A 26,349-nucleotide genomic window follows, 5' to 3' on the forward strand; every position below is an offset into this window, starting at 1 on the left:
TTATTATAGAATGATTGATAGGATACAACAAGGTTTAATAAAGAAAGAAGCTATTGATTTTTATGCATTACTCTTCCCAATATTGATATTAAGTGTAAGTTTGGCAAGAGAAAAAGATCATATTATATGTAAACTACATAATACTAACGATATCCATTTTTTTTTTTTTTTGTATAGGTCTTCCCAAAACAAATGTATGAACATGTCCGGTTACCAACACATTTTATTCAAGAATGGAAACAACAATGGCCATCTATGGAAGATAGAATCAAAATATTATCATATCCTATGAATCAAGAAGAACAGGATCTATATACAAGATTGATTCGCACTCTTTTCATCCGGTAAATTATAAATTCATTTTGTTTCATCTTTATTAATCACCTCTTCTTATATATATTTAGATATGATTATTCTAGACAAATTATTGGCATGCAACAAATTCAACAGCTGACTCTTGATACAATTAGAAAAATAGCATTTTATTAATAAAAAAGTTTTTATTTATTTTGATGATGGATCAGATAAAGGTTCCCAAAGGTGGGGTTGTTTCACCAAGTTGATCCAAAGATAGGGAAAGTTACCAGTCTTCCTTTGTGTCTCAGATCTACTTTCCCCATTCGTCCGTTGATTCGGCCTTACTTTTCCTATTTTCCTTTTTTTCTCTTTTTCTACGTCGGAGATGCTTCCAAAAAATTTTCTATTTGGTATTTAACGTTTTTTTTTTTTTTTTGACAGATCCCTTTTTTTTCCTTTCTTTTTTTTTTTTTTTTTTTCTTATATATATATATATATAAAAATGAGTCCAAGAGAAGAAGAAGATATTGCAATTAGTTATTTGAAAGAAAGAAGACCTTCTATTCGACCACAAACAACATCAGATACTGTTCATGGTGATATTCCTCTTCATACCATTAGGCCTAAATCAATTCATAGTGATAGTGACGATACTACTATACACTCTGGTGATGCTGATTCTGTTACCAACGTTGCAACAGGAACACAAGAATTTAGTTTACCTCCTGTTGATGGTGGTTTCGATGCTTATCTTGTCTTAGTGGCTGGTTTTTTGGTAGAAGGTTTTACTTATGGCTTACCATTCTCTTATTCTGTCATGCAACAGGTAATTTAGATAGATAGATAGATGAAATCTTTTATAGATATATGTATACTCATCATTCTTAATATAGTACTATCAACGTTCTCCTGAATTCATGGATGCAAGTATTACAATGTTGGCACTTGTAGGTACTTTGACTACTTCAGTCACATATATAGGTGTAAGTATAACAAATTGAAATAACAAAGGAAATACTCATAGTTTTTTTTTTTTTTTTGATATAGGGAGCTATTGTGGGTGTTTTAGGTGGAAGATTTAGTTTGAAATCAATGATGGTTGCTGGTTCTTTAATGATGGTGGTAGGATTGGTGGCAGCAAGTTTTGCAAATCAAGTATGGCAACTTATCCTTAGTCAAGGCATTTTGTTGGGTTTAGGTGGTTCTTTTGGTAATCATAAAAAAAAAAAAAAAAAAAAAAAAAAAAAATAGAAAAACTCATTTTTTTCATTTATATAGTTTATAATAGTTTCATGACTTTTGTACCCATGTATTGGTTCAAATATCGTGGTATAGCAACTGGTATTATTTTTGCAGGTGCTGGTGTATTTGGTTTGATTTGTCCTATTGTGGTGGAAAAAGGATTAAATGCACTTGGATTCCGTTGGACTCTTCGAATCATGGCATTGTTCGTATTGGTACTTTGTCTTGGTTCTTGCCTTGTAGTACGACCTCGATATGCACCTGATGCCACTAGAGTCAAGAAACTTAATATTTCAAGAAAAGATTTCAAGTTTGTTACCACAAGTAAATTTATCACTTTAGGTCTCGCTGTCTTATTCCAAGCCATTGGTTATTTTGTTCCTAATCTATTTATCCAACGTAAGTATATATATATAAAATAATTCTTGTTTTTTTTAAAAAATCCCTCTTTTTTTTTTTTTTTGTACTTTATTAGCTTATGCTCTTTATACTGGTGTCTCCAATGAAACTTCAACAACTCTTCTCTCAGTATTGAATGCCACCACCATTGTTGGACAATTGTTTTTAGGATTCGTCTGTGATCGTTTTGGATATTGGATTGCTATTGTTGCTTCCTCTGCTATTGCTTCTCTTAGTACCTTTTTCCTATGGGGTTTTGCTGGAAATTCCTTACCTATTTTAATTACTTACGTTGTTGTTTATGCTCTTTCTTCCTCTGGATTCTCAACTTGTTTTACAACCATGGTATATGATATTTCTGGTGCTGATCCTAGAAGCTTTATCTTGGTCAATGGTAAAAAAAAAAAAAAAAAAAAAAAAAAAAAAAAAAAAAAAAATTGGAATTCATTTTTTTATTTATGTTTGGTAGGTGCATTTATGCTTCTTCGAGGTATTGGCAATGTAGTGGGCAATCCATTGGGTTCCTTGTTTTTGACTTCGGCTTCATCACTTTCCAGTGGATGGCATGATATCACCTATTTTGTTGGTAGTACTTTGTTGGCTAGTGCTATTTGTGGTGCTATTCGTGGTGCCATGGTGATCCGTGCTCGTTGAATGACTTTATATCTCACTTATTATAATTTAGTTTTTTCCCCCTTCTCTTTCCCATTGTACAGTAACAGATAAAAATTTTAGATATATAATAAACATTATATGTACGTGTATTATTTCTCATATGTATTATATATTTACTTTCTTTCTTTTTTTAAAGAAAACACTCTAGCAATCTTGAAGAATCATTTATGATTAGTGTACGTATTGATTGATTTTGTATGAAAGCCATCATCATCATCATCATCATCACATATCATTGATTCATTCATCCTATCAAACAACATGAGTATTTTGATTGTTGTAGTGTTCTTTTCCTTTATTCAAATATTATATAAAATAGATGTGATAATATACAGATAAACTAAATTCTATTTCTATGCAGTTGTCAAAGATTTTCTTGAATTGGAATGAATAACCTTGGCTGTGTCAATTTGGTTTGTCCTTAATGATATCCTTGGTTCGAACTGGTGATGGAAGTTCCCAAATACAATAAGTCCATTAGTACGTACATTTTGATTCTTGCTGCAGGAAACAAAGAGATCCACTTCTTTGTTATGATGAATGATTTGTGAATTCGTATGACATTGATCATCCTGTTGTGGGTATCATTAGGAGGAAGAAGATTGTGCTTGGTATTCTTCTAATTTCGTCTTCAAATGCTGTCTTAAATATTCATTTATATCTACTCATAATGAAAAAAAAAAAGAATAAGTTCCAATTGACAATTAAGATATAGAGAATTTTTTTTTACCTTGACAATCCATTGCATCATTCAAGATTAAAATACCTTTTGCTAGATCATCCGAAGGTAAAGAAGAGGACGAAACATACAACGTCGGCAGTTTGCCCCACCAAAGTTCAGGTTGTAATTGAGGTAACCAAGATACCAACTTGTCGGCGATCTGTTGAGCATCCAAACTAGGGTCACACATGAATAACTTTTCGTTCAAGATCATGGATGGTGTCCATTCTATCTTTTTGGGTCGTTCTTGTTGTTGTTCTTTATAGAATGCATTGGCAAATTCTTGTCCAAATGGTGGGATGGATCTTTTGGATCGATGTGTTGTCTTTTGTTGTTGTTGTTGTTGTATCATATCCTGGACTGTATTTTGATCGGATGGTAATACTTTAACATCCAACTGTTCACAAAGTGAGAAAAACGACTGAATGGTGGGCCACATTTGTTCAGGATGAGAAAACAAAACACCAGGCTTCATAGGTTGTTGTTTGGATGTTGATCTTTTGGACTGTTTTCTATAGAATGACACCTGGACGGGTTGTTTCAACGTAGCAGTCAAAGAAGGTCGTAATATGGGATTTAAAATACTGTAAAGTTGTTGTAATGTCTGAGCATTATGTTGTTTTTTCACCGCGTCAGCCACGAAAAAATCAGGATGGACTTGAAGTACTAGTTTTTTTAAATAGGGTTTGATTAAAGAAGTAGCTACAGGTTTCTGAACCACCATGAACAAAAGAAAGAAAAGAATTGAAAGGATATATAAAAAAAAAGTTGATAAGCTACCTTAAAAGAAGCGGAGTCACATCTAAAAAATTATAATTGGCTAATCACGTATCTTCCAATTTTTGAGGGTGTCATTTTTTTTTTGATGCTTACAACACTATCAACGTATTATTCACATCTTCAAACCTCCGGGATGAATTTCCATACCACATATCATCATCCATCATCTCATATGATCCATCATCAAAAGTAAAGCTTTTAAAATCATTTTGATAATCGTCATATTATCACGTTTAACTTTGATATACATCAATCAAATGGATGTGAAAAAGATATATTTTAACAAAAGAAGTGCATGTAAAAGAATATATATATATTAAAAAAAAACTAAGACTGGTGAGATGGTCCAGTTTGATAACGTACTGTATGTAAAAAGAACGATTAGCAATCATCAGATATAGTGAAATGTAGTTAACTGTTGAACATACTTGTAGAACGTCGAGTCACCTTTAATGGAGTACTATGTTTGAGAGAGAGAGAGAGAGAGAGAGAGAGAGAGAAGAGAAGGAAAATTGACTTATGGATTATGCATTTACTTCTTTGTGGTACCTGAAGGAATGTAGAAAATGAATAATCACGTTTTTTTTTTTTTTTTTTTCTTTTTTTTTGTAAAATACAGTGTTTTCAAAGTTTTTTGTCTGGTCACAAGAAAATGCTTTTCGTGATGTTATAAAATAAAAAATCGTACTTTCCCAAAATGAATGTCGCATTACCACTTTTTTTAGATATCGCTTTAGAGATGTCGGTAGAGTATGTCATTGATTGATGATTGATGATTGATGACTGATTGTTAGCTGATTCTTTTCAACAGGCCATATTTGGAAAAAAAAGAACTATATTTTTAATATTGTATCATATAAGACAGGGGTATACTAATGTAATATTCATATCTTGTGATGTTGATGTAAATTTGCATAATAGTTCTTTTTTCTTTTTTTTTTTAAAAAAAATCATTTACTGGGGTCTTCTTTGTTTATTTTCATTAACTGAGACATTCGATCGATCGATAACGAATGTAAATTTGCATAATAGTTCTTTTTTTTTTTCTTATGAGATATTTTTGCTGGGTTTATTTTATTCTTTGATCAAGTGAGAGATATAAAAAAGTGCTATTTTATTTTTCTTTTTTTTTCTGTTTCTTCTTTCTCTTTTTTTTCCTTTTTTTTTTTTTCTTTTTCTTTTAATTTCTTTATCTATTTTGATATCAATTTTTAAACCAATTTACAAGCATACAAGACCTTCATATCCATCCATATCAAATACAAGTTTTTTTTTCTGGACTACAACCTTACAAGAATCAAGACGGGCCTTTAGGTCTATTTGCTTTTCTTTTTATATACTTATTGGACTTTTTTTTTTCTGTACCTTGCATATATAGTAAGTTTCTTTTAATGATGATGATGATGATGATACAGTATATTAATCATTCTCTTTTTTTTTTCTTTTTGAAATCTCTCTTCGTGTTCAAAGTGAATAATCAAACTGTAAAGCAACATATAAAAATATGTTATCGCCTCTTCGGAGGACGCATTTAATGCTTCCCTACAGGTAAGTTAAAATAAATAAATACAAAAAAATGGATATGTTGACTAAATAATATTTTATTTTCTGTTATTCAAAATACTCAATGGAACTACTATCACTCCTTTTCTTCTTGTTCTTTTTCTTCTTATACTCTCTATTTGGTTATGCGTCAACTCTCTCTTTTCTTCCCCGTCATTTATTTTCTATCCTTACGATATTTTATTTCCTATTTTTGCGACATCTTATTCTTTGAATTCCGTCATTTTTTATTGAATAAAGTGTAATGGAAAGATTCGCTGTGTTTGAAACACCACAAGCGCGCTTCTTTTTTTCTTTCTTTTTCTCCTTCTCTTTGTATTCCTTTTCTTTCTTTTTTTTTTTTAACTTCTAATATTATGACTATGGACTCTTCTAATTATATTGTCACACGACTTGTTCATTATCCTCAAAAGATACCTCGAGTATATATTATAGGATCGTAAGTAATAATAAATATAAAAAAAAAAAAAAAAACTCCCACGTGTAGGGGCGAAGAAACTCATACTTTTTTTTTCAAGTTTTTCTGATAGGGAACAAGCTTATGAAAAAGCACTTTTACTTCAATTACAACATATGATTGATAATACATCTCAATGGCCTACTCAACTTATTCAACATCGAAGGGATTCTATCTTAAAAAGGTGTCGTTCCATACCTCAAGCTGGCTCTTATGAAACTCGATTCGACCACCTTTTTCCTTTATCAGATACTCTCTTTGACAACATGACAAACGTAACCTATCAAGTACATATTTGTCCTTCTCCTACTTCAACTCCTAACAAACAGCAACAACAACAACACAATTCACCATTACTACAGCAACTGATAGAATCCTTTCAAGCTTCTGTGGAGGATGAAGAAGATTTAGCAAATAGTGATGGTGAAGACGATGATGATGATGATGAAGAAGAAGAAGAAGAAGAAGAAGAATTAGAAGAAGAAGAATTAGAAGAAGAAGAAGAAGAAGAAGAAGAAGAAGAACAAGAACAAGAAGAAGAAGACGATGAAAATGTGGATGAAGATGTTGATTTAGGCGATGATGACTCGGAGGATGAAGATGAACAAGTCAATAATAGTCATGATGAAAGCGGTGGTAGCGATGAAGAAGATGACGATGAACTTGGTGATCTTAATGTCAATGGTGACCAACAACAAATACCTTCAGATGATGATAATTTCGGCAATAATGGTAACAATCAAGGGGATGAAGATACTGGAGAAGAATCACAACTCACAGTGGATGAAACCAACGACGATGACAACGACGATGATGATGATGATGATGGCTCAGATTCCGACATTCATGCAACAACAACAACAGCTCGATTTCCCCTGAAACGATCATATACATCATCTGATTACCTTGTAGAAACGCCTTATATGGAATCTGAAGAAGACGAAATTGATGAATTGAACGACGATGAAGAAGAATCACCAAACAAACGCCGAAAACCTTTATCATGATCTATCCTTCGTATATGATTTTATTTAGTCCTGACATACTCTTCTTTTTTTTTTTTTTTTTTTTTAGAAAGAGTTCCCCATTAGTTTGTATTCGTTCCATTCTTTTATTCATATCTCTTTATTCATTTGTTTTTTTTGTTTACTGCATACACTTCTTCATTCTATTTTATATCATATCACTACTTATTGTACATCATCATTCAATAAAAACAATATAGTCATATTTGAACTATTTTTTTTATATACATATTTGTTTGAGAGTATATAAAATAATTTGGGATATTGAAAAAAAAAGACAGGGTATAGAATAAGGTTCTTTTATTTATTAAAGACAGTTGTTTTATATTATTTAAATAAAGTAAGAAGGAATGATAAAAGGAAAGGGGGGGAATCGATTCAAGGAATGTGGTGGTTAGAAAACTAATTAACTAATTAAACTAAACTAATGTATTATCTATGTTCTCTTAATTCAAAATAAGTACTTGCAAATAAAGAACATCTGACAGAGACATCCCAATCGATATGTTCCAAAAATCGTCGTTCAATGAGGTTACTATATGATAAAAAGAAAAAAAGTCAGTTTATCATCACACAATTCTTTTTTTTTAAAAAAAAAAAAAAAAAAAAAAAAAAAAAAAAAAAACCTACATATGTTTGATGTCCAATTCTGGGAAAATCTGAGCAAAATCCATATTGTAAACAGCACAATCATCCCATACCTTGATAGAAGTAATCAACCCTGCCAATACAATCAATCGCCAATTTGCTTCACAAAGATGTTGTTTAGAGTTTTCTAGCATTCTTTCAATGTAAATCACTGTAATAATGGCATGTTCTGCTGTCAACTATTAAAAAAAAAAAGGAGTTCAAGACAAGAATAATTCTTCAAATAATATATTACTTACTACCCCATTTTCAAATACATAGGCAATTTGATCAAAGATATCACGCCAATGAGCCATAGGAATAGTGGTAAATAAATCTTTGGTATTTTCCCCTGGTTGTAAATTTGGATGAGCTACATAGGCTGTGTCAGAAGTAAATTGTTGATATGCATGATTATGTCGAATAATATCATATAAAGTCCAAGAAACACTAAATCAAGTAAGAGGTAGAATGATAAAAAAAAAAATGTTATATCATTTGCTATATACTCTTCCTTTTTTTTTTTTTTTTTTTTTTTTTTTTTTTTTTTTTTTACCTTTTCAAAGTACTGATGATACGTTCGCGTGGTTGTTGTTGATCATGAAATTTTTCTTGCCATTGTAGAGCAAATGAAGTAGAGGACATGGATCTTGTGGTGTATTGTACATGATCTTCAACATCTAAACTCTTTCTTCCCAATCCCATCTTGATAAAAGGTACCGAGGGTTCATGTTTCATATTGGTATCCGTTTTGCTTGTTTTGATGGTTCGTCTTGCTAAAGATGCTGGAGGACTCCAAGGTGTCTTGAGATTATTTTCATCATCATCATCATCATCGTCGTCGTCGTCGTCATCTTCAACTTCATCTTCTTCATCTTCGCTATATTCGTTATAATTGTTTGTGTCTTGAAGAAAATCAGCATCATAGAGCAAAGTACGATTGGGTGTCGAAGATAAATGTATCGATTCTGTAGTGGTGGTAACATCATTTGGCAAAAGCACGGTTGTGGCTAAAGATGGTCGATAGACGGCATTTGTTCTATCGTAAGGTGAAGAATCGGATGGTTGTTGAAGTTGTTGTAGTTGGCAAGAAGATGATTCGCTACTAGAGTCATCATCAAAGTGGATTGTCAATTCAACATTGTCTACATTATCGTTGTTGTCATTCATAGACGAAATGATGTCGTTCTTTATTTGGATCGTATCGTCCTGATGAATGTGTCCATCCGAATCAATAGGTGTGTCAGCATTATCCTTGAATTGATTATCAGATAAAGAAGAAGGAGGAGAACAAATGATACTGGACGCGGGGATTTCTTGTACAGGAAGACGACAACGACGAGAGGAGGATCCAGGAAGGTTATGCGGTTCGGGCAAATTGATTTGAGACAAGACAGATAAAGGAAGTGCAGAAGAAAGATGATGACTGGTGTTCGATTTCAATTGAGGATGAATACGTTGACTACCACCTTGAATCACCTTGCGTACTTTTGTTCCAATCTTGGATAACATAAACGAAAAACTGCGTCGATAACCATGAGAGCTGCCACCATTATCCTTTTGACTTGTTTTGGATAGATATGTAGTTGATGTTGTACTGGAAGAAGAAGAAGAAGACAAAGATGGCGATAATCCAGGCAAGGGATGTGAGTGTTGATAAATCCGACGGTGCTCGTGATCTTCCAGTTGATCAGAATAAATTTTCTGAGATCTTCGTTGTGATAGAAGAGGTTGATGAGTATGTTGAGGTCGTTGAGGTAAAGGAGGTCGATGAGATGAATCATATCTTTGATGAAAAGATGCCTCCGTTTTGGAAGTGGAAAGTTCGGATGGAACAGTACCAATTTCAGGAGACATCGATGTTTTATTAGTCGAGGACAAGTCGGAAATATTTTGTTGTTGGCAATTTGATTTCTTGGGACCAAATGTCATCGGAGCCACAGCAGGATTTTTTCGTTTTGGGAACGTCCAGGAAAACCAAGAAGAGAGACGACTTGTTGATTGACTTTTTCGGCATTGTTTTGTTGTTGTAGTTATAGTTGTTGGTTGGATAGATGAAACTGAAGTTTGTAAATATCGTTGATGATCAGTTGAAGATGATGGTGAAGACTGATAGAGAGAAGCAATATTCATAGTAGTCTTTGCTCTTGGTGGAGGAACAATATCAATCTTAGATGAACTTGTTGATAACCACGCGCTGAATAGTTTTTGACATAGAGGAAGGGCTTCCACTGGTACACTGGCTAATAAAGCTTCATCTATTTTTGGTAAAGCATCACGTAAAGGTTGTACTAGATCTTGAGGAATTGGAGGAAGAGAACATGGTCCATATTGCTGTTGTCTAAATGCAGGATCAGAACTGGGTGATGGTACACTATTCGAATACATTTGAGAGAAGAAAAAGAATGTTTTATTTTTTCAAAAAAAAAAAAAAAAAAATGGGTAAATATGGAATTTGTCACTTTTTATTTTTGGCCAATGATAAAAATAGTCTACATTTTTTAGATAAAAAAGAGTTTTTCTTTTTTTTTTTTTTCTTACCTCGCAGTTCTTTATAGTAGTTGTCATATAAATAAGTGAGTCTAAATATCCACATCCAGTATACTGCTCCATTGCATAAAAAGAAAGTATAAGTAACTATAATATAGAAATACGAACTTAAAAGTAAAAAAGGTTATACCTAGTCATGTTGAGTGTGTGTGTGTTCTAAACGATTCATAATCATTATCTATCGTAAAATATCATTAGCCTGGTCAATTGTATTTTTAAAAAAGGAAAAAGTATTTGAGAACAATGATACTTACGTTGCTTCATGAAAACAAAAGAGGTAATTAATATAACTTTAAGAAAAGAAGTCAATCTATATATAAAATAGTATAATAAAAAAAGAAAAAGAAGAGAAAATAAAAACAAAGAGGGGGAGGAGATGTATGAGAGGGTAAATTTCACACTCCGTTGTTCGCTGCATGAACATAGAGCATAGAAAAACCACGGGACTTTACCGTGATTAACATGGTTTATTTAAAAATAAGTAATAAAATAAAAAAAAAAAAAAGGAAAACAACTAATCCATATAAATCCAGATAAGAGAATCAAAAGCCAATAAAAAAATTCAGGTACCAATAGCATCATCCAATCCATTTTCAAATCAGACGGAATAACAGGAAGATATGAGAAATATTCTATGATCAACATTTACCTACTGCCTACAGATAAGTAAATCTTATAATATCAAGATTAATGTATCCATCATAATATTTGTTATTATCTTTGCAGTGTTAAGATTATTATGATTATTTTTATTTTGTATTTTAAGAGTGATATCGTTTTCTAATAAAGATAGATGGTATTATTATATTAATAATAATAATAATAATTAATAATTGATAAGTAGTGAGCACCAGTTCTGGTTAGATAGAATAAAAATAAATAAAAGATAATTTTGTAGGTTGAGTCCAAAAATGGAAATGGATTTGACCAAGAACTTGATGATGAGGAAATAATAAAGTAACTTGAATAATAAGCCTGATTATTTGTTTTGTAAGCGCTAATAAAAGAATAAAACCTAAGATGATTGATACCTTAAGACTGGTCAAGAATGATTTGGTTTATAAATTATCAATTAACAAGGAAAAAAACAAATTGATAACTGTACTTTTGAAGATGTGTTTATTAAAAATAAGATCAGAAAGAAAAACTAAATAGAGGAGGGGACTTATATGTAAAAGAATAAAAAGTAACATATAATAAAAAAAAGTAAAAGTTGGTAAAAAAAAAAAAAAAAAAAAAAAAAAAAAAAAAAGGTAAAAAATGAAAAAAAAGTAAAAGTTGGTAAAAAAAGTAAAACATGAAATAACCAGGAAAAGAGTGTAGATCGAGGATCCATGAAATCAAACGTTGGTCAGCGATGAGCAGACGGAAAGATGATTGAGAAGATGCTGATCCAGATACCGAGCTTGAGGGAATGAACTTAATAAAAAGAATAATGTTGATTAAAAAAAAAATCCAAGTACATATAATCACACTTGTGTTGATTTCCTTTCGTAAGAGCAGAGTTGGAATAATAATGCAATGACGATTTGTTTTTCTAATGAAGAAAGGCCTAGGCGTATGATGCTGGAAAGTTGACAAATCATCATTGTCGCGGCTGTTGCATGCTGTCTTTTTTCATTGTATCCAAAGTATTTACCGCGTTATTTGTCACGAATTGTCGAGTTATGATATAGTAGTTGTTGACTGTCCTTCTTTTTTGTCAAAAAAAAAAAAAATAGAGATATGTAAAAAAATAATAATTTATTGAACAAATATATCAAAGATCTATGTACACTTGTTTATCATCTTGTTTTTTGTTCTTGTTCTTCCTTCTTTGTTCTAGTTCCAATATTTGATCTATTGATCGTTTCTATAAATACAAAACTATGTCAATAATAAAATATATACTATATTTTATTTTACCTTGGATGCTTTTTCTTTCACATCTAATATTGTAGTATTGTGTACTTTGAGAAGAGCTTCTTTTGATAGAGCAGTAGCTAATCAAAAAAAAAAATTAATATTTATATAATATATTATCAATAAAACTTACAAGGTTGATCATCTTGAATTCCAATAATCTTGCGTATATTCATAGCTCCAGGGTCATTGTGTCCTTTTAAGAATTTCCTACAATAAAAAGAAAATATTGTATCAGTTTTGATTCTTCTGTTGTGGATCTTAATTAAAAAAAAAAAAAAAAAAGAAAAAAGAAAAAAGGATACTTACGTCCATGATTCTTTCTCATTTGCTATTTTTTGTTTATCTATCACAGGTTTCTTGTTGACTTGTTTGCCATCAGAAGTCATTCGAATATCTTTAATAGTGTAAATATGTTCTTTTTTCTTTATTTTTGAATATAAACTACCAGATACATCCTTGTAATGCGTTTGACCTTCTTTAGATTGAACAGTAGATGCCCATCGAATATCTATTCCGCTATCCCTACAAAAGTAATCAGAACATGAATACGATAAAATGTATGAGAAAAAGGGAAATTTACCCTGATGCTAATTCCATACGACCGTTCTTGGATAAATTACAAATACTAGTAATGTGGAGATCACAAAAAACACCAGATCGTCTAAAAAAACCATACCAAGAAAAAAAAAATGTCAATCATTTCAATGCATAATATATATATATTTGTTTGATATTGTTGTTACTTCTTTTTTTTTTAGTTACCGATCAATCGTAGCTGAACATCGTTTAGGAGGTTGTATATAAGCTTCGCATCGTCCCATATCCAGACTTTCACCAATATGCCATATTTGTTGAAGATGATTAACTTGTAAACCCACCGCGTCTTCAGACTATATAATCATGGAAATAGTAAATATCAACTTTTTGTTAAAGATATAATATATACACATACCGATAGAACTGTTGGCTTCGTCACACCTAATACTGTTCCCACTTTGACCAAATCCTTGTATCTTTCATTAGCTTTGCCCAAAAGAAAAAGATCAATGTAACAATTTCGTAGATCAGTGAGTCGTAGCACTAACATGGCATTATCTGTCTTGATAGACCTTTCTACAATCCCAATGGTAGCCCAATCCTTGGGTTTTTTGATCTCTACATAGATCGATGGTTTGATACGAGAAGAGAGATGGTTACAAGCAATATAGTCGAGAGTCGCCAATTTATTATCAAGATCTGTTGTTTTCATATATCGTTTCCTAAAAAAAAAAAAAAAAAAAAAAAAAAAAAAAAAAAAAGATATTCATAAACATGAAAATGAGGTTATTATTTACATTGATTGAATATGACTGATTTACCTTAAACGAATACCAGAATAAGTTTCAACATCCTTGTCAGGTTTAGTGAGAGACATATCGGGTATAGATAAATATGAAAAAGAAAAGGAAATGGGAAAAAATTGTAGCAAACGATTATTTTTCTTTTCTCAACCACTCGGTACAGTGTTTTTAAAGTTTTTTGTCGGGTCACAAGAAAATAGTTTTCGTGATTTTATTAAACAAAATATCGGATTTTCCCAAAATGAATAGCGCATTTCCACTATTATAGATATCGCTTCAGAGATGTCGATTAGAGTATATTGATGGATGGATGATGGATCTTTTTTTTTTTTTTTTTTTTTTTTTTTTTTTACATACTCACATTTATGAATATATGATATAGGCAACTCCAGTAGCAAATTGACCTCATAGCTGACAAATGTAATAAAACTGCATAATGTTACTTCTTTTTTTCTTCACATACAAAATAAATTTCTTTTCACATGTGAAACCTATTCAAAATGCCATTTTCCTCTTTTTTTTTTTTTCTTTTTTTTTTTTTCTTTCTTTTTCTTTCTTTTTCTTTTGTCTTTTCCTTTCTTTATCTTTTTTATATCAACTTCTAAACCTCTCTACAAGTCTCTTTATCTTCTATCCATATCAAATACAAGTTTTATCTGAAGTACAAGTATAACGACATCAAGACGGGCTAAGGCCTATTTGCTTCTTTTTTCTTGTTGCTCTGTTGTTTTGATCCACTGTTTCCGCTCCTCATCCTTTTCTTCTTCTTGGTTGGCTGTATCTTTGTCGTAGGATCAAGATCTCAAAAATCATTACCTTACATGTGCAGATCAGTCAACCCTCGCCTTCCTCTATTTCCACCAGTGGTATCAACAATAACATCAATAATATCTTTCTGTGTGTCTCTCTCTTCTCTGTTGCTCTTCTCACAATTTTTCCGTGTACTGAAAACACGTAGATGTTTACAGTTTTTGTAAGTTTTTTTTTTTTTTTAATTGATGAATATGATGATGGATGATGTACTAACGAATTTTTTTTTTTATTTTTCCAATATGATCTCTCTTTGGTATTTCCAATTTGATTTGTCCTTCTATCTCAATTTTTTTTTATGCGTCATCCATTATCTGTTTTGTCCGTCATTCGTTCTCTATTCTTACGATATCTTATTTCCTATTTTGGCGACATCTTATTTTTGAAACTGCGTCATGTATTAGTGGACAAACTGTATCAATGTTTGATCATTGATTGAAGTTAGATTGGCTAAAAGTGACAATAAAGTATGATTTACTGTTTTTTTTCATGTGAAGCGTGTTTATCTTTTCTTTTAGTAACCATTACTAAGTACAAACTTCTTTTTTTTATTGTTATTATCACTACCACTGCAAATGATGGATTTTAAAGGTATCAATACAAACTAAACCTAAAAAGATCAACTAGATCACTACTAAATAAAGTACTGCAAATTTATACTAACTAAAGTAAAATATTTCAATAAGGGAAGGCACGATAAGTACTTGTATCTATGAATCAAGAAAATAATGATTAGTATTATGTTTTATATTTATCATTCCTTTTTTTTTTTTTTTACAACTTACCACGAACATCGGATAAACCAAGTTCAACACCAAAGTTGACAAATCCTTCGTGATTGAGCTTGATATTCTTTCCCTTCTTTTTGGATGCAGCTGGATCTTCCCAAGGAGAACGACAATATACACAAGTGACATCATGTTGCCTAGTAGATTTCCACATGTTGAAGCATGTCTAATAAATAAATAAATAAATAAAAAAGAATAGATTCATAATTAATTATACCTTTTTCTATTTAACAATCTATAAAGATACACTTACCTTGTGAATATTATTACCGCATACGCGACAGAATAAGATATCAAGAATAGCCTCTTCCTTAAATTCATCACAACATACTGGACAATCGGATGAATCCAGAGAACGTCTAATCAAATAAAATATTAGAACATCTATTATTTCATATTATTTTCTTTTACCTTTCTGTCTTGATCTCGGATGGACTTGGTTCACCATTCAATTTTTTATCAATCATAATCTTTAATTCTTCGGGTATCAATGTACTAGGATCAGGAGCACAAGTGGAAAATATTTGTCGCAATACCTAATTTAATCAAGAGAGAAACATTAATATTTAAACATGGGTTATATAAAATAAGATATTTACATCATGACTAGGTGTCATCGTTTGGAATATGGGTGAAGTTGCTGGAAGGGAAAACATTTTCAAGAGAATCATCAACATATGTTTGCAATGACGACGACGATAACGGAAATCAGCACAAGAGCAGGAAAGAATTGGCCCAATCTTCACAGTATATAACTAAGGATATATATATATATATAAAGGAGATAAGTGATTCAAAGGATCAATGATTTATATTTAAAAAAAAAAAGCTTACGTTTCCTGTACTGCCAGTAACTAATCCAATAATAATAATAATAATAAAATTGTAAGTATATGATATGAATAGATTACGCAATTCTTATCATATATATATATATATATATCTATATATTTACCTTGAAATTCTTCCTTGGTACTATCCTTTGGGTTTCTTGATATCACAAATAGTTTTTCTCGTCGAGCACGTTCAATTCTTCCACGCATTGCCTAAAGTATTAAAAAAAAAAAAAAAAAGATATCATATCATTTAGCATATTTCATTGAGTTCTATTTTTTTTTTTTCCTTACAGGTAACAACATTGCTTCCTCTTCAGTGGCAAATGATTCTACTTTTATTTTTGATTTCTTTGGGACTCTTGTTTTCTTGGGAGTAGGTACTCTTGTCTTCTTGATTGCTGGTTCTTTCTTGATAGCTGGTACTTTCTTCACTGTAGGTTTTTTCTTTTTGATAGTTTTGGATCGAGAGTTGATTTCCGAGAGATAATTGATAGATAAGTCGTCCACTTCTTCCTAATAAAAGAAAAAAATGAGAACAACGTTCCATATGATTTAAAAGTACAATTTACCTTGATACGAGTCATCCCAGTTGTTTGTTCCATCTAATTAATAATAGGAATAAGTATAAAGACATTGATTGAACCAATGAAGTGAACTTACCTTAACAGAACTTGTTTCTTGCTTAATCACAGCTTGTATCCGCGTTTTGGACTAGAAAATAATAAAAAAAAATAAAAAAAAATACATATTTTATTAAAATAAATGAAAACATGGCTTTTATTTTTCTTTATTTTTTTAGCTTTTTACCATATTGTAGCTAAACACAAGAATTCTGCAAAGAAAAGAAAAAAAGAAAATTGAAATCATACTGTATTTAATGCCGCCTCTTTCAACAAGGACTATTTTTAGATTACTTAAAAAGTGGCTTGGGTTCAAATATGGATCAGAAAGAATGACCAATCAAAATTTAAAATTCAGCATCTAACCTCCTTTTGGCCAAGCATATCTTCTCCAATGGTTCTATGACTGAATTTATAACAAGGACAACTCTGGTGACTTTGAACAAATCTACAAAGGATTGCTGACAAAGCGGAGAGACACATGCATTGGCAATTTATCAAGTCATTATTACAATAGAATTACGATCGAATTGATGAGGTAAGATTTACTTTTAATTATACGATTTTGATGAAAGTTATGCTCAATATTTTCTTTGGATGTCATAATATATTGTAGTTGGAAATGAATTTTGGAACTATTATATGCTCTTTTTATTCGTCCATTCAAGAATATCAATCATAAAAGTTGAACTAGTTATCTGGAAAGCATGCTGTTGATCGTACTAGTGTGGATGGAATATCTGAACAACAGGAATTATATTTACTCTACGCGTGGTACATAAGATGATATTCATAACGGCAGAAAAAAAGTAAGTCCTTTATAGAAAATAAATTAATAAAAAAGGTCAATTGTATTTATATTTCATTATTATATCTACTTGAAGAATTCATGGATTGGTGTAATGATTCTACTCGTCAAGCTTGCAAGTGTATGGTGAAATTGAATGAATATTTGTTACTTGTATACTGCTGGTTTCCGCTCTTCTGTAATCAACAAACGTGTCCCTATTGCTTTTATGCTTACATCTAATGAAATAGTACCTGACATGGTTAGAGTAGGTCAAGGCCAACAATAATTTGAATGTACAGCGTGTGATGATTGATTGCAGTAATACCGAAATATCAGGTCTTCGATCTATCTTCAATGATGGTGTAACTATTTTATTGTGTCACTGGCACATCAAACGTGTATGGGAAAAGAATTTGACATCAAAGGTAAAAATGAATTATAAAAAAAAAATCATTCTACTATTGTATGTATAACTTACTGTTTTATTCTTCTATTATATAGACCAAAGGTGATGATCAAGTATGAAACTCGACAATTATTGGATGTAACTCGTATTAAGTTGAATGATATGATGCATGCAGTTTCAAGTGAAAGTTTGGTCCTCTTTCTAATCAAGATATAAAACTGATTTCTCTGAATTTATACATATTTCAAGACTTATTATTGGTACGACAATGGCAAGATGAAATTATGACCCAAAGCTTTTTGATCTGTAAGTAATCATTTATATTATAGGGTATAGTGTTTACTAATAGTTCTTTTTTATTGTAGAATGCTGTATTTCACACCAACAAGTTTACGATAATACAAGCAACTTATTCAGCTCAATTGACTCAACCTGGAGGGCCGTATCTGGATATTGATAAGAAGGAACTGTTGAACGAAAGAATACGTCAGTTTTAGGAATGTTATTGATGATATCGCTCTCCCCAATCATCACACATCTGGACAATCATGATGATTATTGGTATTTTATTGGTTTTTTTATTGTTGTTGTATATATTCTTCTTTTTTTTACGTTATATTTTGTTTTATTATCAAATAAAGGATAATCATCAATATATTATTTCTACTCTTCATTATTCGTTTGTATTATTGGTAAAAAAAAAAAAAAAATAGTTTTTTTTTATTATATATGCTATATTTATTATACAAAAATATTCAAGCCAATGCGTGATTCCAGTCTACACCAAATAAAGGGCACATCAGAAAGAATGAACATATCGTCCATGGGCGCACAATAGTTACGTATAGCAGTGAATCGTAGACTTGATTATTGACTGAATGAAAATCATATTCATGATGATGAAGTGATGATGGATGATGAGATCCAGGTTATTTAAATAGTATTGTTATTTATTTTTTAACGTACTTACGATATCATTATTATATTTGAGTCAAATAAAATAAATAAATCCATGGAAGAACGTCTAAAATGTCAAAAATGAAATATGTGGACCCTACTCCAATGTCAGCAGACAAGACAATGTTTTCTTTTTTTTTTTGTTTACTCACGTGTGTTTCGAATGTTGATGTGATCATCCTTAAAATTCCATTGAGGAAGTCTAAATGTGAAAAATGAACCATAGTTTTTTCTTTTTTTCTACTCGAATGTTGATACAATAACGCTTAATCAATATATCAATCAAAATACAATCGAAGACCATAAATCATACAAAGATCATACACCAACATATAATATTTAAACAAAATATAAGAAATCGAACACCACCCATTTCATTTCTAGATTTATATTATATATATATATATATATATATATATATATATATCAAAAAAAAAGACTATCTTAGAAACCTTTTTTTTTTTCGTAAACAATCAACCGTTATCTTGTATATATTGAACTCTTTGTCAAAGAGTGGAGTAACCTAATTTAGAAATTTCATCTCCGCCTTATGTCTGTGCTCTTTTTTTCTGATGCATATTTTTTGTCTTTCTTTCTTTTCCTTTTCCTGTTTTTTTCCTGCCGTTTTTTCACTTTCTTTTTCTTTCTTTCTTTTTTTTTTTTTTGCTTACGTGTGTTCTTTTTTTTTTACATATTACTACAATTCTTTATACTCTATTATATCTCTTTTATTCTTTTATTATCGTTTAGAACACATCTATTTTCTTTTCCCTTGATTTACCCGTTATGGCAAGATTAAAGCCAAACCGTTTTGATCAATCAACATATCGGAAAGCTGAACTTCACACTCAAGATCAAAGAAGAAAAGGGTCTCAAGCAACACCTCTGGATAAAGCAGAATGTATCAGATGTATGAAACTGACCTTTCCCATTCGACTAGCCAAAACAATCAGGACCATGCATAACAAGACGAAAGGAAAGAAAAAGCAGCCAGGAAAAGAACAATTCAAGGCGGATCTTTTGAAGCAAGAACAAAGCAAGAAAGGAAAGAAGCTGGGACTGAGAGATCTCTTCAAGGACACTGCCAATAAATACAACGATGGTAAATATTTAATACAGAGGTCATATGACTTAACTAACTTTTTTTTTTTTTTTTTTTTTTTTACTGTTTATTATTATTATGACCATTATGATAGAACATCCACAACAGCGTGCCGTTACTATCTCTAACATCAAACAGTGTGTTGACACCGAAGCTATCGACTTCTTTGCCCTCTGGTTCGCATTCTTGGACGACAATCTTGATCATGCTCTGGATGAACATTTTGCATCAATTACTGAAGGTGACGATGATGATGACAGCTCTCAATTCAACTATACAACACCCAGTATAAAGGTGATATCAAGGCCATTGACAGAAATATTGAGAACCGACTTGACAGTGGACGAAAAAAAAGTATTCATGAACACTATTGATCGTTGTCGGGAGGTTGTTTCAGACAAAATGATGGATCTCTCAACAATTTTGGCATTGGACTTAACTAGAAGAACTACGTAAGTTAAACCATTTTATATATTCAACTGAAAAGAGATTTAATAATCTATTCTCTATGATAGTGGACCTCCTGTTGACATCATGGGAATTATACCTGAAAAAGCGCAAAGAAACACTATGGATAGTCCTTTGACAGTGGCTCCACCTTCAAGTGATCTGAAAAACAAGATGCTTAAAAATGACTCCATCGATGGTCGAAAATATTCGGATCTCTATTCCAGCAATCACTTACAGCAGATGCTCACTTCAATCACATCCAGTACATCCAGTACATCCACTCAACAGTCGACATCAATAGCTCCTTCTGAACCTTCATCTTCCTCGTCCGTTCCAGTGCCTTCCTCACAAACCCAACGTTCTGGTTTCTTTGATTTCAACCGTGGTGATATGAAAGATGCTACAATTACCCCATCACCTCCTGGAATGGGCTCAATCATGAGTACATACGTCACCCAGTACGCCACCAACCTCAAAATCATGTATGAAGGGAAGTTGACTGATTACATTTTGGGAAAAGCTCTCTATGTCCTTTTACGATGCCACCTCTCGCCAAACAAAGAAGAAGAAGGCAGCACCAAGTACAAAAAGGAAACAACAAAGGAAACGAAAACTGAATCAAAAAAGCCAAGGTAAAAACAAAAAGAACAATTAGTTTATGATGATGATTAGCGATCTGTATCATTAAGTATTAACTCTTTTTTTTTTTTTTTGTTAGCAAACCAAAGTCGTCAACTTACGCCTTGTTATGTCGTCGAAGAAGAGACCAAAATCGTATCCATCGCATTCAAAAGCATGATCATATTCTGAATCCTGAAGCTCTGGAAAGGAAAAAGCGTCATTTACAAGAATTGGAACAAGCGATTGAATTAAGGAAGACTACTACTACTGCTACTACTGCTACTACTGCTACTACTGCTACTACAACTGTACCTACTGGCTCCACCACAACACCTTCTGTTTCCCGAGAAGGCACTGATACCGGTATTGATCCAAAACTTTTGTCTAATGAGCCATCCGTGAAACGTTTACAGAAATTAACAAGACTGTTGAAGGCCCTCCTACTGAAGAATTCTCTCCCTGAAAATGCTGATGTCGAACTTCTTCAATCTCATGTCAAATACATCCAACTCAAGGAAATAGAAGTTCCCATTATCCTCAAGTTATATCATTTTTTTCTACCTTTCGTTTTACCTCGTTCATATAACAAAAGCGTGGACCAACATCCGATCTTCCAGTACCCTCTCATCTTGTTGTGTAATTCAATTCTCTATATCACCGATTATCGCAAATTTCAACGGTTACCGATACCAACGAAAAATCCGTCGACACTGGCAGCAATTTTCTTAGATGCAAGATCTCTTTACAATCTATTCTGCTTGTTAAAATTTAGACAAGGTGGACAACGGATCAAGGCTGGCGAAACTGCTCCTCTGAACTCACTTGGATTCGATGTATCCTTTCATGGTGATGTGATTACTAGTGAAGCAAAAGCTGTGGAACAACGAAAATCTATGTTTGGTGCCTTCTTCAACCTACCATTTATTGAAAAACTTTGTCGAAAGGTATCTGGATATTCCTTTGATTACCGCCTGATCGTTACAACATTTGGTGTGGTACGAATTCAGATAAAAAAGGACATGGCTCTCACTACAACAGCAACAACATCAACACTAACATCAGCAGTAGCAACATCATCTACAGCAACAACATCAGTGGCAGCAACAACTGGTAAAGTCGACAGAAAAGGGAAACGAAAACAACAAGTGGTAATAACAACGGATACAAGCAAGAGACGAAAAACTCAACCCTCTTCTGGTGATGACAAGATGTTGAAGGTCGATGAACAATTATCCAAGTTGAAAGACAATATGAAAGAACCAACAATGGAGCTGGCACAAGTGAATGCAGAAATTTCCAAGATCACCAATACTTTGAACAGTATGGCGGCATCATTTGGATCAGGCAATATTGGCGGATCGACAAAGCAACAACGACAAAAGCGATATAAAAGAAAGAAGCTGGCCCAGGTCGATATATCATCTTTGGTTTCATCATCAACCAGCAAAAACGATTTGATAAAGAATAGATCTCAAATGAAGGCGCGACGTGACAAATTGATATCCCAGCTCTTACAAATAGAGAACAGTCGAAGTCAATTGAAAGACGAAAAGAAGGAAGCATTTGAAGAAGCTTACGTTGAAGATAATGATACAATCATCGCTAATACTTCACCAGTGTTTCAAGCAACCACTTCAGATCAACTTTTAGTAGGCTGTGATCCTGGTCTTTCAACGATGTTACAAACGACTTATGCTGATAAACAAAAAGTATCCTTCTATTTGTCCCTTGACAACCGTTTCCAACCTCTCGAACAATTCTCTCAGGAAATGGATCTTGACGACGACCGCAGCATCAGGACAATGATGAAGTTACCGACTTTTCCCATCAGCAGCAAGGATATCGATAATAAGACGATGTCAAAAAGGTCTCGAACAAAGATGAATAATAAGAAGGTAAGAGAAGATATAGCAGAAAATAAATCCAAAGACGTTTCATAATGATTATTTTTTATTTCGTAGGCAAACGATGATACTATTATGCAAACTGAAGCTGATCTGGCTGATTCTGCAGTTAACGTGGCATTATCATACAACAAAGAGGCAATTATCAAAAAACACAAGGTAAGAAAAAACTAAAGTATCATTAAGTTCATACGAGTAATCCTCTTTTTTTTTTTTTTTTTTTTTTTTTTTAATCGTAGAAACAACGGGAAAATGCCAACAAGCTTCGTTCATTTTATCAAGGAAAATGGTGCAAACAACAACGACGATCGCAACCAAGAATGAAGCAACGAGGTCTAAATCATGTTATGAAGTACCATCGGGACAGGATACAATATCACTACTCTGCGGCTACTTCTACCATCAACAACAAGGTCGATCTCAAGTTTTTCTATGGCGCTGCCGGTCGTGGAACAGGTTCAAGAATCAAAGGCTTCCTGCGACGTAGTCATCTCGATGTTATCGCCACTATTGAACAAAAATCAAAAGTGTTCATCACTGACGAATATCGAACAACGAAATTATGCTGTCTTTGTCACCAGGTTGTCAACCATCCTCGTAAACAATCAGGCAAGCTTAATCTTGGAACAGTCATATGTGTGAATCCTGAATGCATTGGTAAGAAGCTTGGATGTATTGCAAGATCACGGGATGCCAATGCATCAATGAACATGATTATGTCTGGACTACAACAAGAGTTATATGGTTCTGTGCCGTCTCCGTTCCTCCGCTCCTCTTCCTCCTCCTGAATATGAATGAACAACTGGATCTTGGGCTACCTCGTCTGGAACAATATTTTGTGGTTATACATCAGCTCCTCTTTTTGTAACATATTCCATCCTGGAATGGTTGAGGATATGTTCACTGTGCCTTGTGCCAGTGGAAATTTTTTAATTGTAAGTACATACTTCATATATCTTATAGTGATCGATCTCATCTATTCTTTTTTTAAACGCCGTTTCTTTTTTTTCTTGTTTTTGGGGGGGGGGGGAAATAACAGTCCACCTCCTTTTTTCTTTTCTCACCGATTTTTTTTTTCTTCTTTTTTTTTTCCTTTTTCCTTTTTTTTTTCATATATTAAAAAAAAAAATGTCTTCAACAAGGGTTTATATTGGTCACTTGGCTAGAGATGCCAGAGCTCGTGATTTGGAACGTCTTTTCAAGAATTATGGTGAAATCAGAGAAGTCAACGTCAAGTCTGGTTTTGGTTTTGTTGAATTTAAAAGTGCTCGAGATGCTAAGGATGTTGTTTATGACTTCCATGGTAAGAACTTTCTTGGTGAAAGGTAAGATGATGAACTTGTCTTTTATATCTATGTATTTATATTTATTTTTTTTTAAAAAAAAAAAATGTCCTTTCTTTTCTATTTTTTTTTTTATAGACTTATTGTAGAAATTGCTCGTGGAGCTCGTCGTACTCGTGATGATGGTCCTGATCGTGGTCGTCGTGATGATCGGTAATAGTTGAAAATATTTATAAATTTTACATAGATAGTATAATCTGATCAAACTAATCTTTATATATATATATATATATTTCTAGTCGTGGAAACTCTCGTCGGTCTACTTCTCGTTATCGTTTGGTTGTTGAAAATGTTGCCCCAAGCACGAACTGGCAGGTACGTTTATCTTTGTCTCTTTCTCCTCTATTTTTATCCCTTCTCCCTTTTCCCTAAGAGTGGTTGGTATTTGTGATTGTAGCCATCTTTGCCTGCTGTATGATGATAATGATGACACTCTACGGCTAAAGAATCCTCGGATTGGCTTGATATGGGTTACCTTTTTTTTTGTGGGGGGTGGTTTTTTTTTTCTTTCTTTCTTTCTTTCTCTCTTTCTCTCTCCTCTCTTTATGTTGCCTCTTTTGCCTGTCATGCTTACCTTCTTCATCCCTCCTCTTACCAAACTACCCAATAGGATCTCAAGGATATGATGCGCAAGGCTGGTGAAGTTATCTACGCTGATGTTGGCAAGCCTCGTCCTGGTGAAGGGTAATAAATTGATTGTTTATATAATTATTTTCATTATTAACTTTTTTATTTCCTGATTTTAGTGTCGTTGATTTTGCTGATCGTGCTGATATGGAATATGCTTTGAAAAAGATGAACGATCGTGAATTGAATGGTCAACGTATTACTCTTCGTTTGGTAAGTGAATAGATTAAATTATAATGAAAAAAAAAAAATGGCAAAAATTGAATTATATTTTATTGATTTATTTATTTATTTTTATATAGTATCATCGTGAACGTTCTCGTCATTCTCGTAGTCGTTCTAGATCTCGTAGCCGTTCTCCTCGTCGTTCTTCTCGTCGTTCTCGTACTCGCTCTCCTTCTGTTTCTCGCTCCAGATCTGTTAGCCCTCGCTCTCGTTCTCGTAGCGCTTCTCCTCGTCGTGTATCTCGATCTCAATCACCATCCCGCTCTAGATCTCGATCTCCTCGTCGTGCTGCTTCTGGTGAAAGACCTTCTCGTCGTAGTGCTTCCCCATCTGAAAGTCAAGGTTACCATTCCCCTGAACCTACCTCTGATGGAAGGTAAGAAAAAACAAATAAAATCAATGAAATCAATGTGCTGACTTATTTATCTATTTATTTGATAGGGATTAGGAAAGTTGATTATTGAAGAAAAAGACTGTTTTTAGTTTGTTAGTCTTAATCAATAGTTTAGTTGATATTAGTTTTTATCAGTACCCCTCCTTTTTTTTTTTTTTTTCTTATTATTATGATTTAGTTATTTAGTTTACTCCAATCTTCTTATCTGAAATAAATATAAAATTTTCTTATTCCGTTTGGTTTCTTCTTCCACACTTTCTTTCTCTCTCTGGGTCATTTTGGCTTTTATGAAGGATTACCTTCATCGTTTGTAATGTAGTTTCTTGTTCATTCTATTCGATCTCTTACTCTTTTTATTATTATTATTATTGTTTTTCTTTCACATACAGTTATCCGTACCAGGCAATACGCTTGTACCTTCATTCACTGCGTATTCTTCCACCTAAGCGTGCTCTTCGTCCTTCCGTCATACAACAACAACAACAACAACAACAACAACAACAACAACAACAACAACAACAACAGGCAATTGTTCAACCAGATGCGACATCTATCCAGAGTTTATTTCAAGTCATTCATAGCACGACAACTACTGATAATAACAACAAGATCAAGTTACTCAAGAAGAGACTAGGTTTTGTGGTATATCAGAAACCTTCCACTATCGCTGGAGCAGGTAACCGTATAGAGTATTATTATATTTTATTTTATTTTATTTTTTGGATTGGTTTCTTTACCTTTGCTTTTTCCTATAAAACTTAGGTACTGGGGTCTTTTTGGACGGATGTTGTCGCGCAGGTCAAGTGGTTTGTCTTTACCCAGGTATTAAAAAAAAAAAAAAAAAGGATGGATGACAATATCTATGACCATAGAAGTTATCTCACTAGTTAGGATC

General features: G+C 32.5%; 10 protein-coding genes across 10 annotated transcripts in view; 6 read left to right on the plus strand and 4 right to left on the minus strand.

Annotated features, from left to right (window-relative positions):
- Positions 1 to 782: 782 nt before the first annotated feature.
- On the plus strand, positions 783 to 2,697 carry BX664DRAFT_276442 (major facilitator superfamily domain-containing protein). Its single transcript, XM_051541325.1, has 6 exons — positions 783 to 1,123; positions 1,191 to 1,280; positions 1,345 to 1,507; positions 1,576 to 1,938; positions 2,015 to 2,332; positions 2,408 to 2,697. Exons 1-6 carry the CDS (start codon positions 800 to 802, stop codon positions 2,590 to 2,592), a joined length of 1,443 nt encoding a protein of 480 aa, XP_051403845.1. The 5' UTR covers positions 783 to 799; the 3' UTR covers positions 2,593 to 2,697.
- A 195-nt stretch (positions 2,698 to 2,892) lies between these two features.
- On the minus strand, positions 2,893 to 4,059 carry BX664DRAFT_326799 (uncharacterized protein; the record flags this gene model as incomplete). Its single annotated transcript, XM_051544305.1, has 2 exons — positions 2,893 to 3,274; positions 3,344 to 4,059. Coding segments are annotated over 2 exons (790 nt in total), but the record flags the coding sequence as incomplete, so codon positions are not given.
- A 3,393-nt stretch (positions 4,060 to 7,452) lies between these two features.
- On the minus strand, positions 7,453 to 10,174 carry BX664DRAFT_371104 (uncharacterized protein; the record flags this gene model as incomplete). The annotated part of the gene is made up of 4 exons (XM_051548649.1): positions 7,453 to 7,694; positions 7,790 to 7,986; positions 8,047 to 8,236; positions 8,343 to 10,174. 4 exons carry the CDS (start codon positions 10,172 to 10,174, stop codon positions 7,592 to 7,594), a joined length of 2,322 nt encoding a protein of 773 aa, XP_051403847.1. The 3' UTR covers positions 7,453 to 7,591.
- A 1,882-nt stretch (positions 10,175 to 12,056) lies between these two features.
- Positions 12,057 to 13,696, minus strand: BX664DRAFT_326806 (uncharacterized protein). The gene is made up of 8 exons (XM_051544306.1): positions 13,600 to 13,696; positions 13,194 to 13,500; positions 13,004 to 13,131; positions 12,822 to 12,902; positions 12,548 to 12,763; positions 12,372 to 12,448; positions 12,242 to 12,318; positions 12,057 to 12,188 (listed from the first exon to the last, which is right to left on the minus strand). The coding sequence occupies exons 1-8, from the start codon at positions 13,653 to 13,655 to the stop codon at positions 12,096 to 12,098; spliced, it is 1,035 nt and encodes a 344-aa protein (XP_051403848.1). The 5' UTR covers positions 13,656 to 13,696; the 3' UTR covers positions 12,057 to 12,095.
- A 1,469-nt stretch (positions 13,697 to 15,165) lies between these two features.
- On the minus strand, positions 15,166 to 16,225 carry BX664DRAFT_258347 (uncharacterized protein; the record flags this gene model as incomplete). The annotated part of the gene is made up of 6 exons (XM_051540546.1): positions 15,166 to 15,345; positions 15,433 to 15,563; positions 15,616 to 15,715; positions 15,779 to 15,934; positions 16,014 to 16,033; positions 16,135 to 16,225. Coding segments are annotated over 6 exons (678 nt in total), but the record flags the coding sequence as incomplete, so codon positions are not given.
- A 1,051-nt stretch (positions 16,226 to 17,276) lies between these two features.
- Positions 17,277 to 18,407, plus strand: BX664DRAFT_383873 (uncharacterized protein). The gene is made up of 5 exons (XM_051549142.1): positions 17,277 to 17,444; positions 17,520 to 17,850; positions 17,934 to 18,012; positions 18,081 to 18,091; positions 18,197 to 18,407. The coding sequence occupies exons 2-5, from the start codon at positions 17,731 to 17,733 to the stop codon at positions 18,326 to 18,328; spliced, it is 342 nt and encodes a 113-aa protein (XP_051403850.1). The 5' UTR covers positions 17,277 to 17,444; positions 17,520 to 17,730; the 3' UTR covers positions 18,329 to 18,407.
- A 3,339-nt stretch (positions 18,408 to 21,746) lies between these two features.
- BX664DRAFT_83378 (uncharacterized protein) lies at positions 21,747 to 23,100 on the plus strand. The gene is made up of 2 exons (XM_051549759.1): positions 21,747 to 22,856; positions 22,923 to 23,100. Exons 1-2 carry the CDS (start codon positions 21,855 to 21,857, stop codon positions 23,037 to 23,039), a joined length of 1,119 nt encoding a protein of 372 aa, XP_051403851.1. The 5' UTR covers positions 21,747 to 21,854; the 3' UTR covers positions 23,040 to 23,100.
- On the plus strand, positions 23,087 to 23,784 carry BX664DRAFT_326822 (uncharacterized protein). Its single transcript, XM_051544307.1, has one exon. The coding sequence runs from the start codon at positions 23,186 to 23,188 to the stop codon at positions 23,651 to 23,653; it is 468 nt and encodes a 155-aa protein (XP_051403852.1). The 5' UTR covers positions 23,087 to 23,185; the 3' UTR covers positions 23,654 to 23,784.
- A 108-nt stretch (positions 23,785 to 23,892) lies between these two features.
- On the plus strand, positions 23,893 to 25,625 carry BX664DRAFT_83374 (uncharacterized protein). The gene is made up of 7 exons (XM_051549758.1): positions 23,893 to 24,190; positions 24,287 to 24,361; positions 24,448 to 24,523; positions 24,819 to 24,892; positions 24,955 to 25,048; positions 25,138 to 25,436; positions 25,502 to 25,625. Exons 1-7 carry the CDS (start codon positions 23,994 to 23,996, stop codon positions 25,506 to 25,508), a joined length of 822 nt encoding a protein of 273 aa, XP_051403853.1. The 5' UTR covers positions 23,893 to 23,993; the 3' UTR covers positions 25,509 to 25,625.
- Positions 25,420 to 26,349, plus strand: part of BX664DRAFT_83381 (uncharacterized protein) — a 1,746-nt gene continuing 816 nt past the window's right edge. The window contains exons 1-4 of the mRNA XM_051549760.1: positions 25,420 to 25,436; positions 25,502 to 25,764; positions 25,844 to 26,130; positions 26,217 to 26,276. Of these exons, the coding sequence (XP_051403854.1) occupies positions 25,742 to 25,764; positions 25,844 to 26,130; positions 26,217 to 26,276 (370 nt within the window). The 5' untranslated portion in view covers positions 25,420 to 25,436; positions 25,502 to 25,741. The remainder of the gene's footprint in view (positions 25,437 to 25,501; positions 25,765 to 25,843; positions 26,131 to 26,216; positions 26,277 to 26,349) is intronic.

This window comes from Halteromyces radiatus (assembly GCF_025201355.1).
Source record: "Halteromyces radiatus strain CBS 162.75 chromosome Unknown BX664scaffold_2, whole genome shotgun sequence".
NCBI classification, from domain to species: Eukaryota; Fungi; Mucoromycota; class Mucoromycetes; order Mucorales; family Cunninghamellaceae; genus Halteromyces; species Halteromyces radiatus.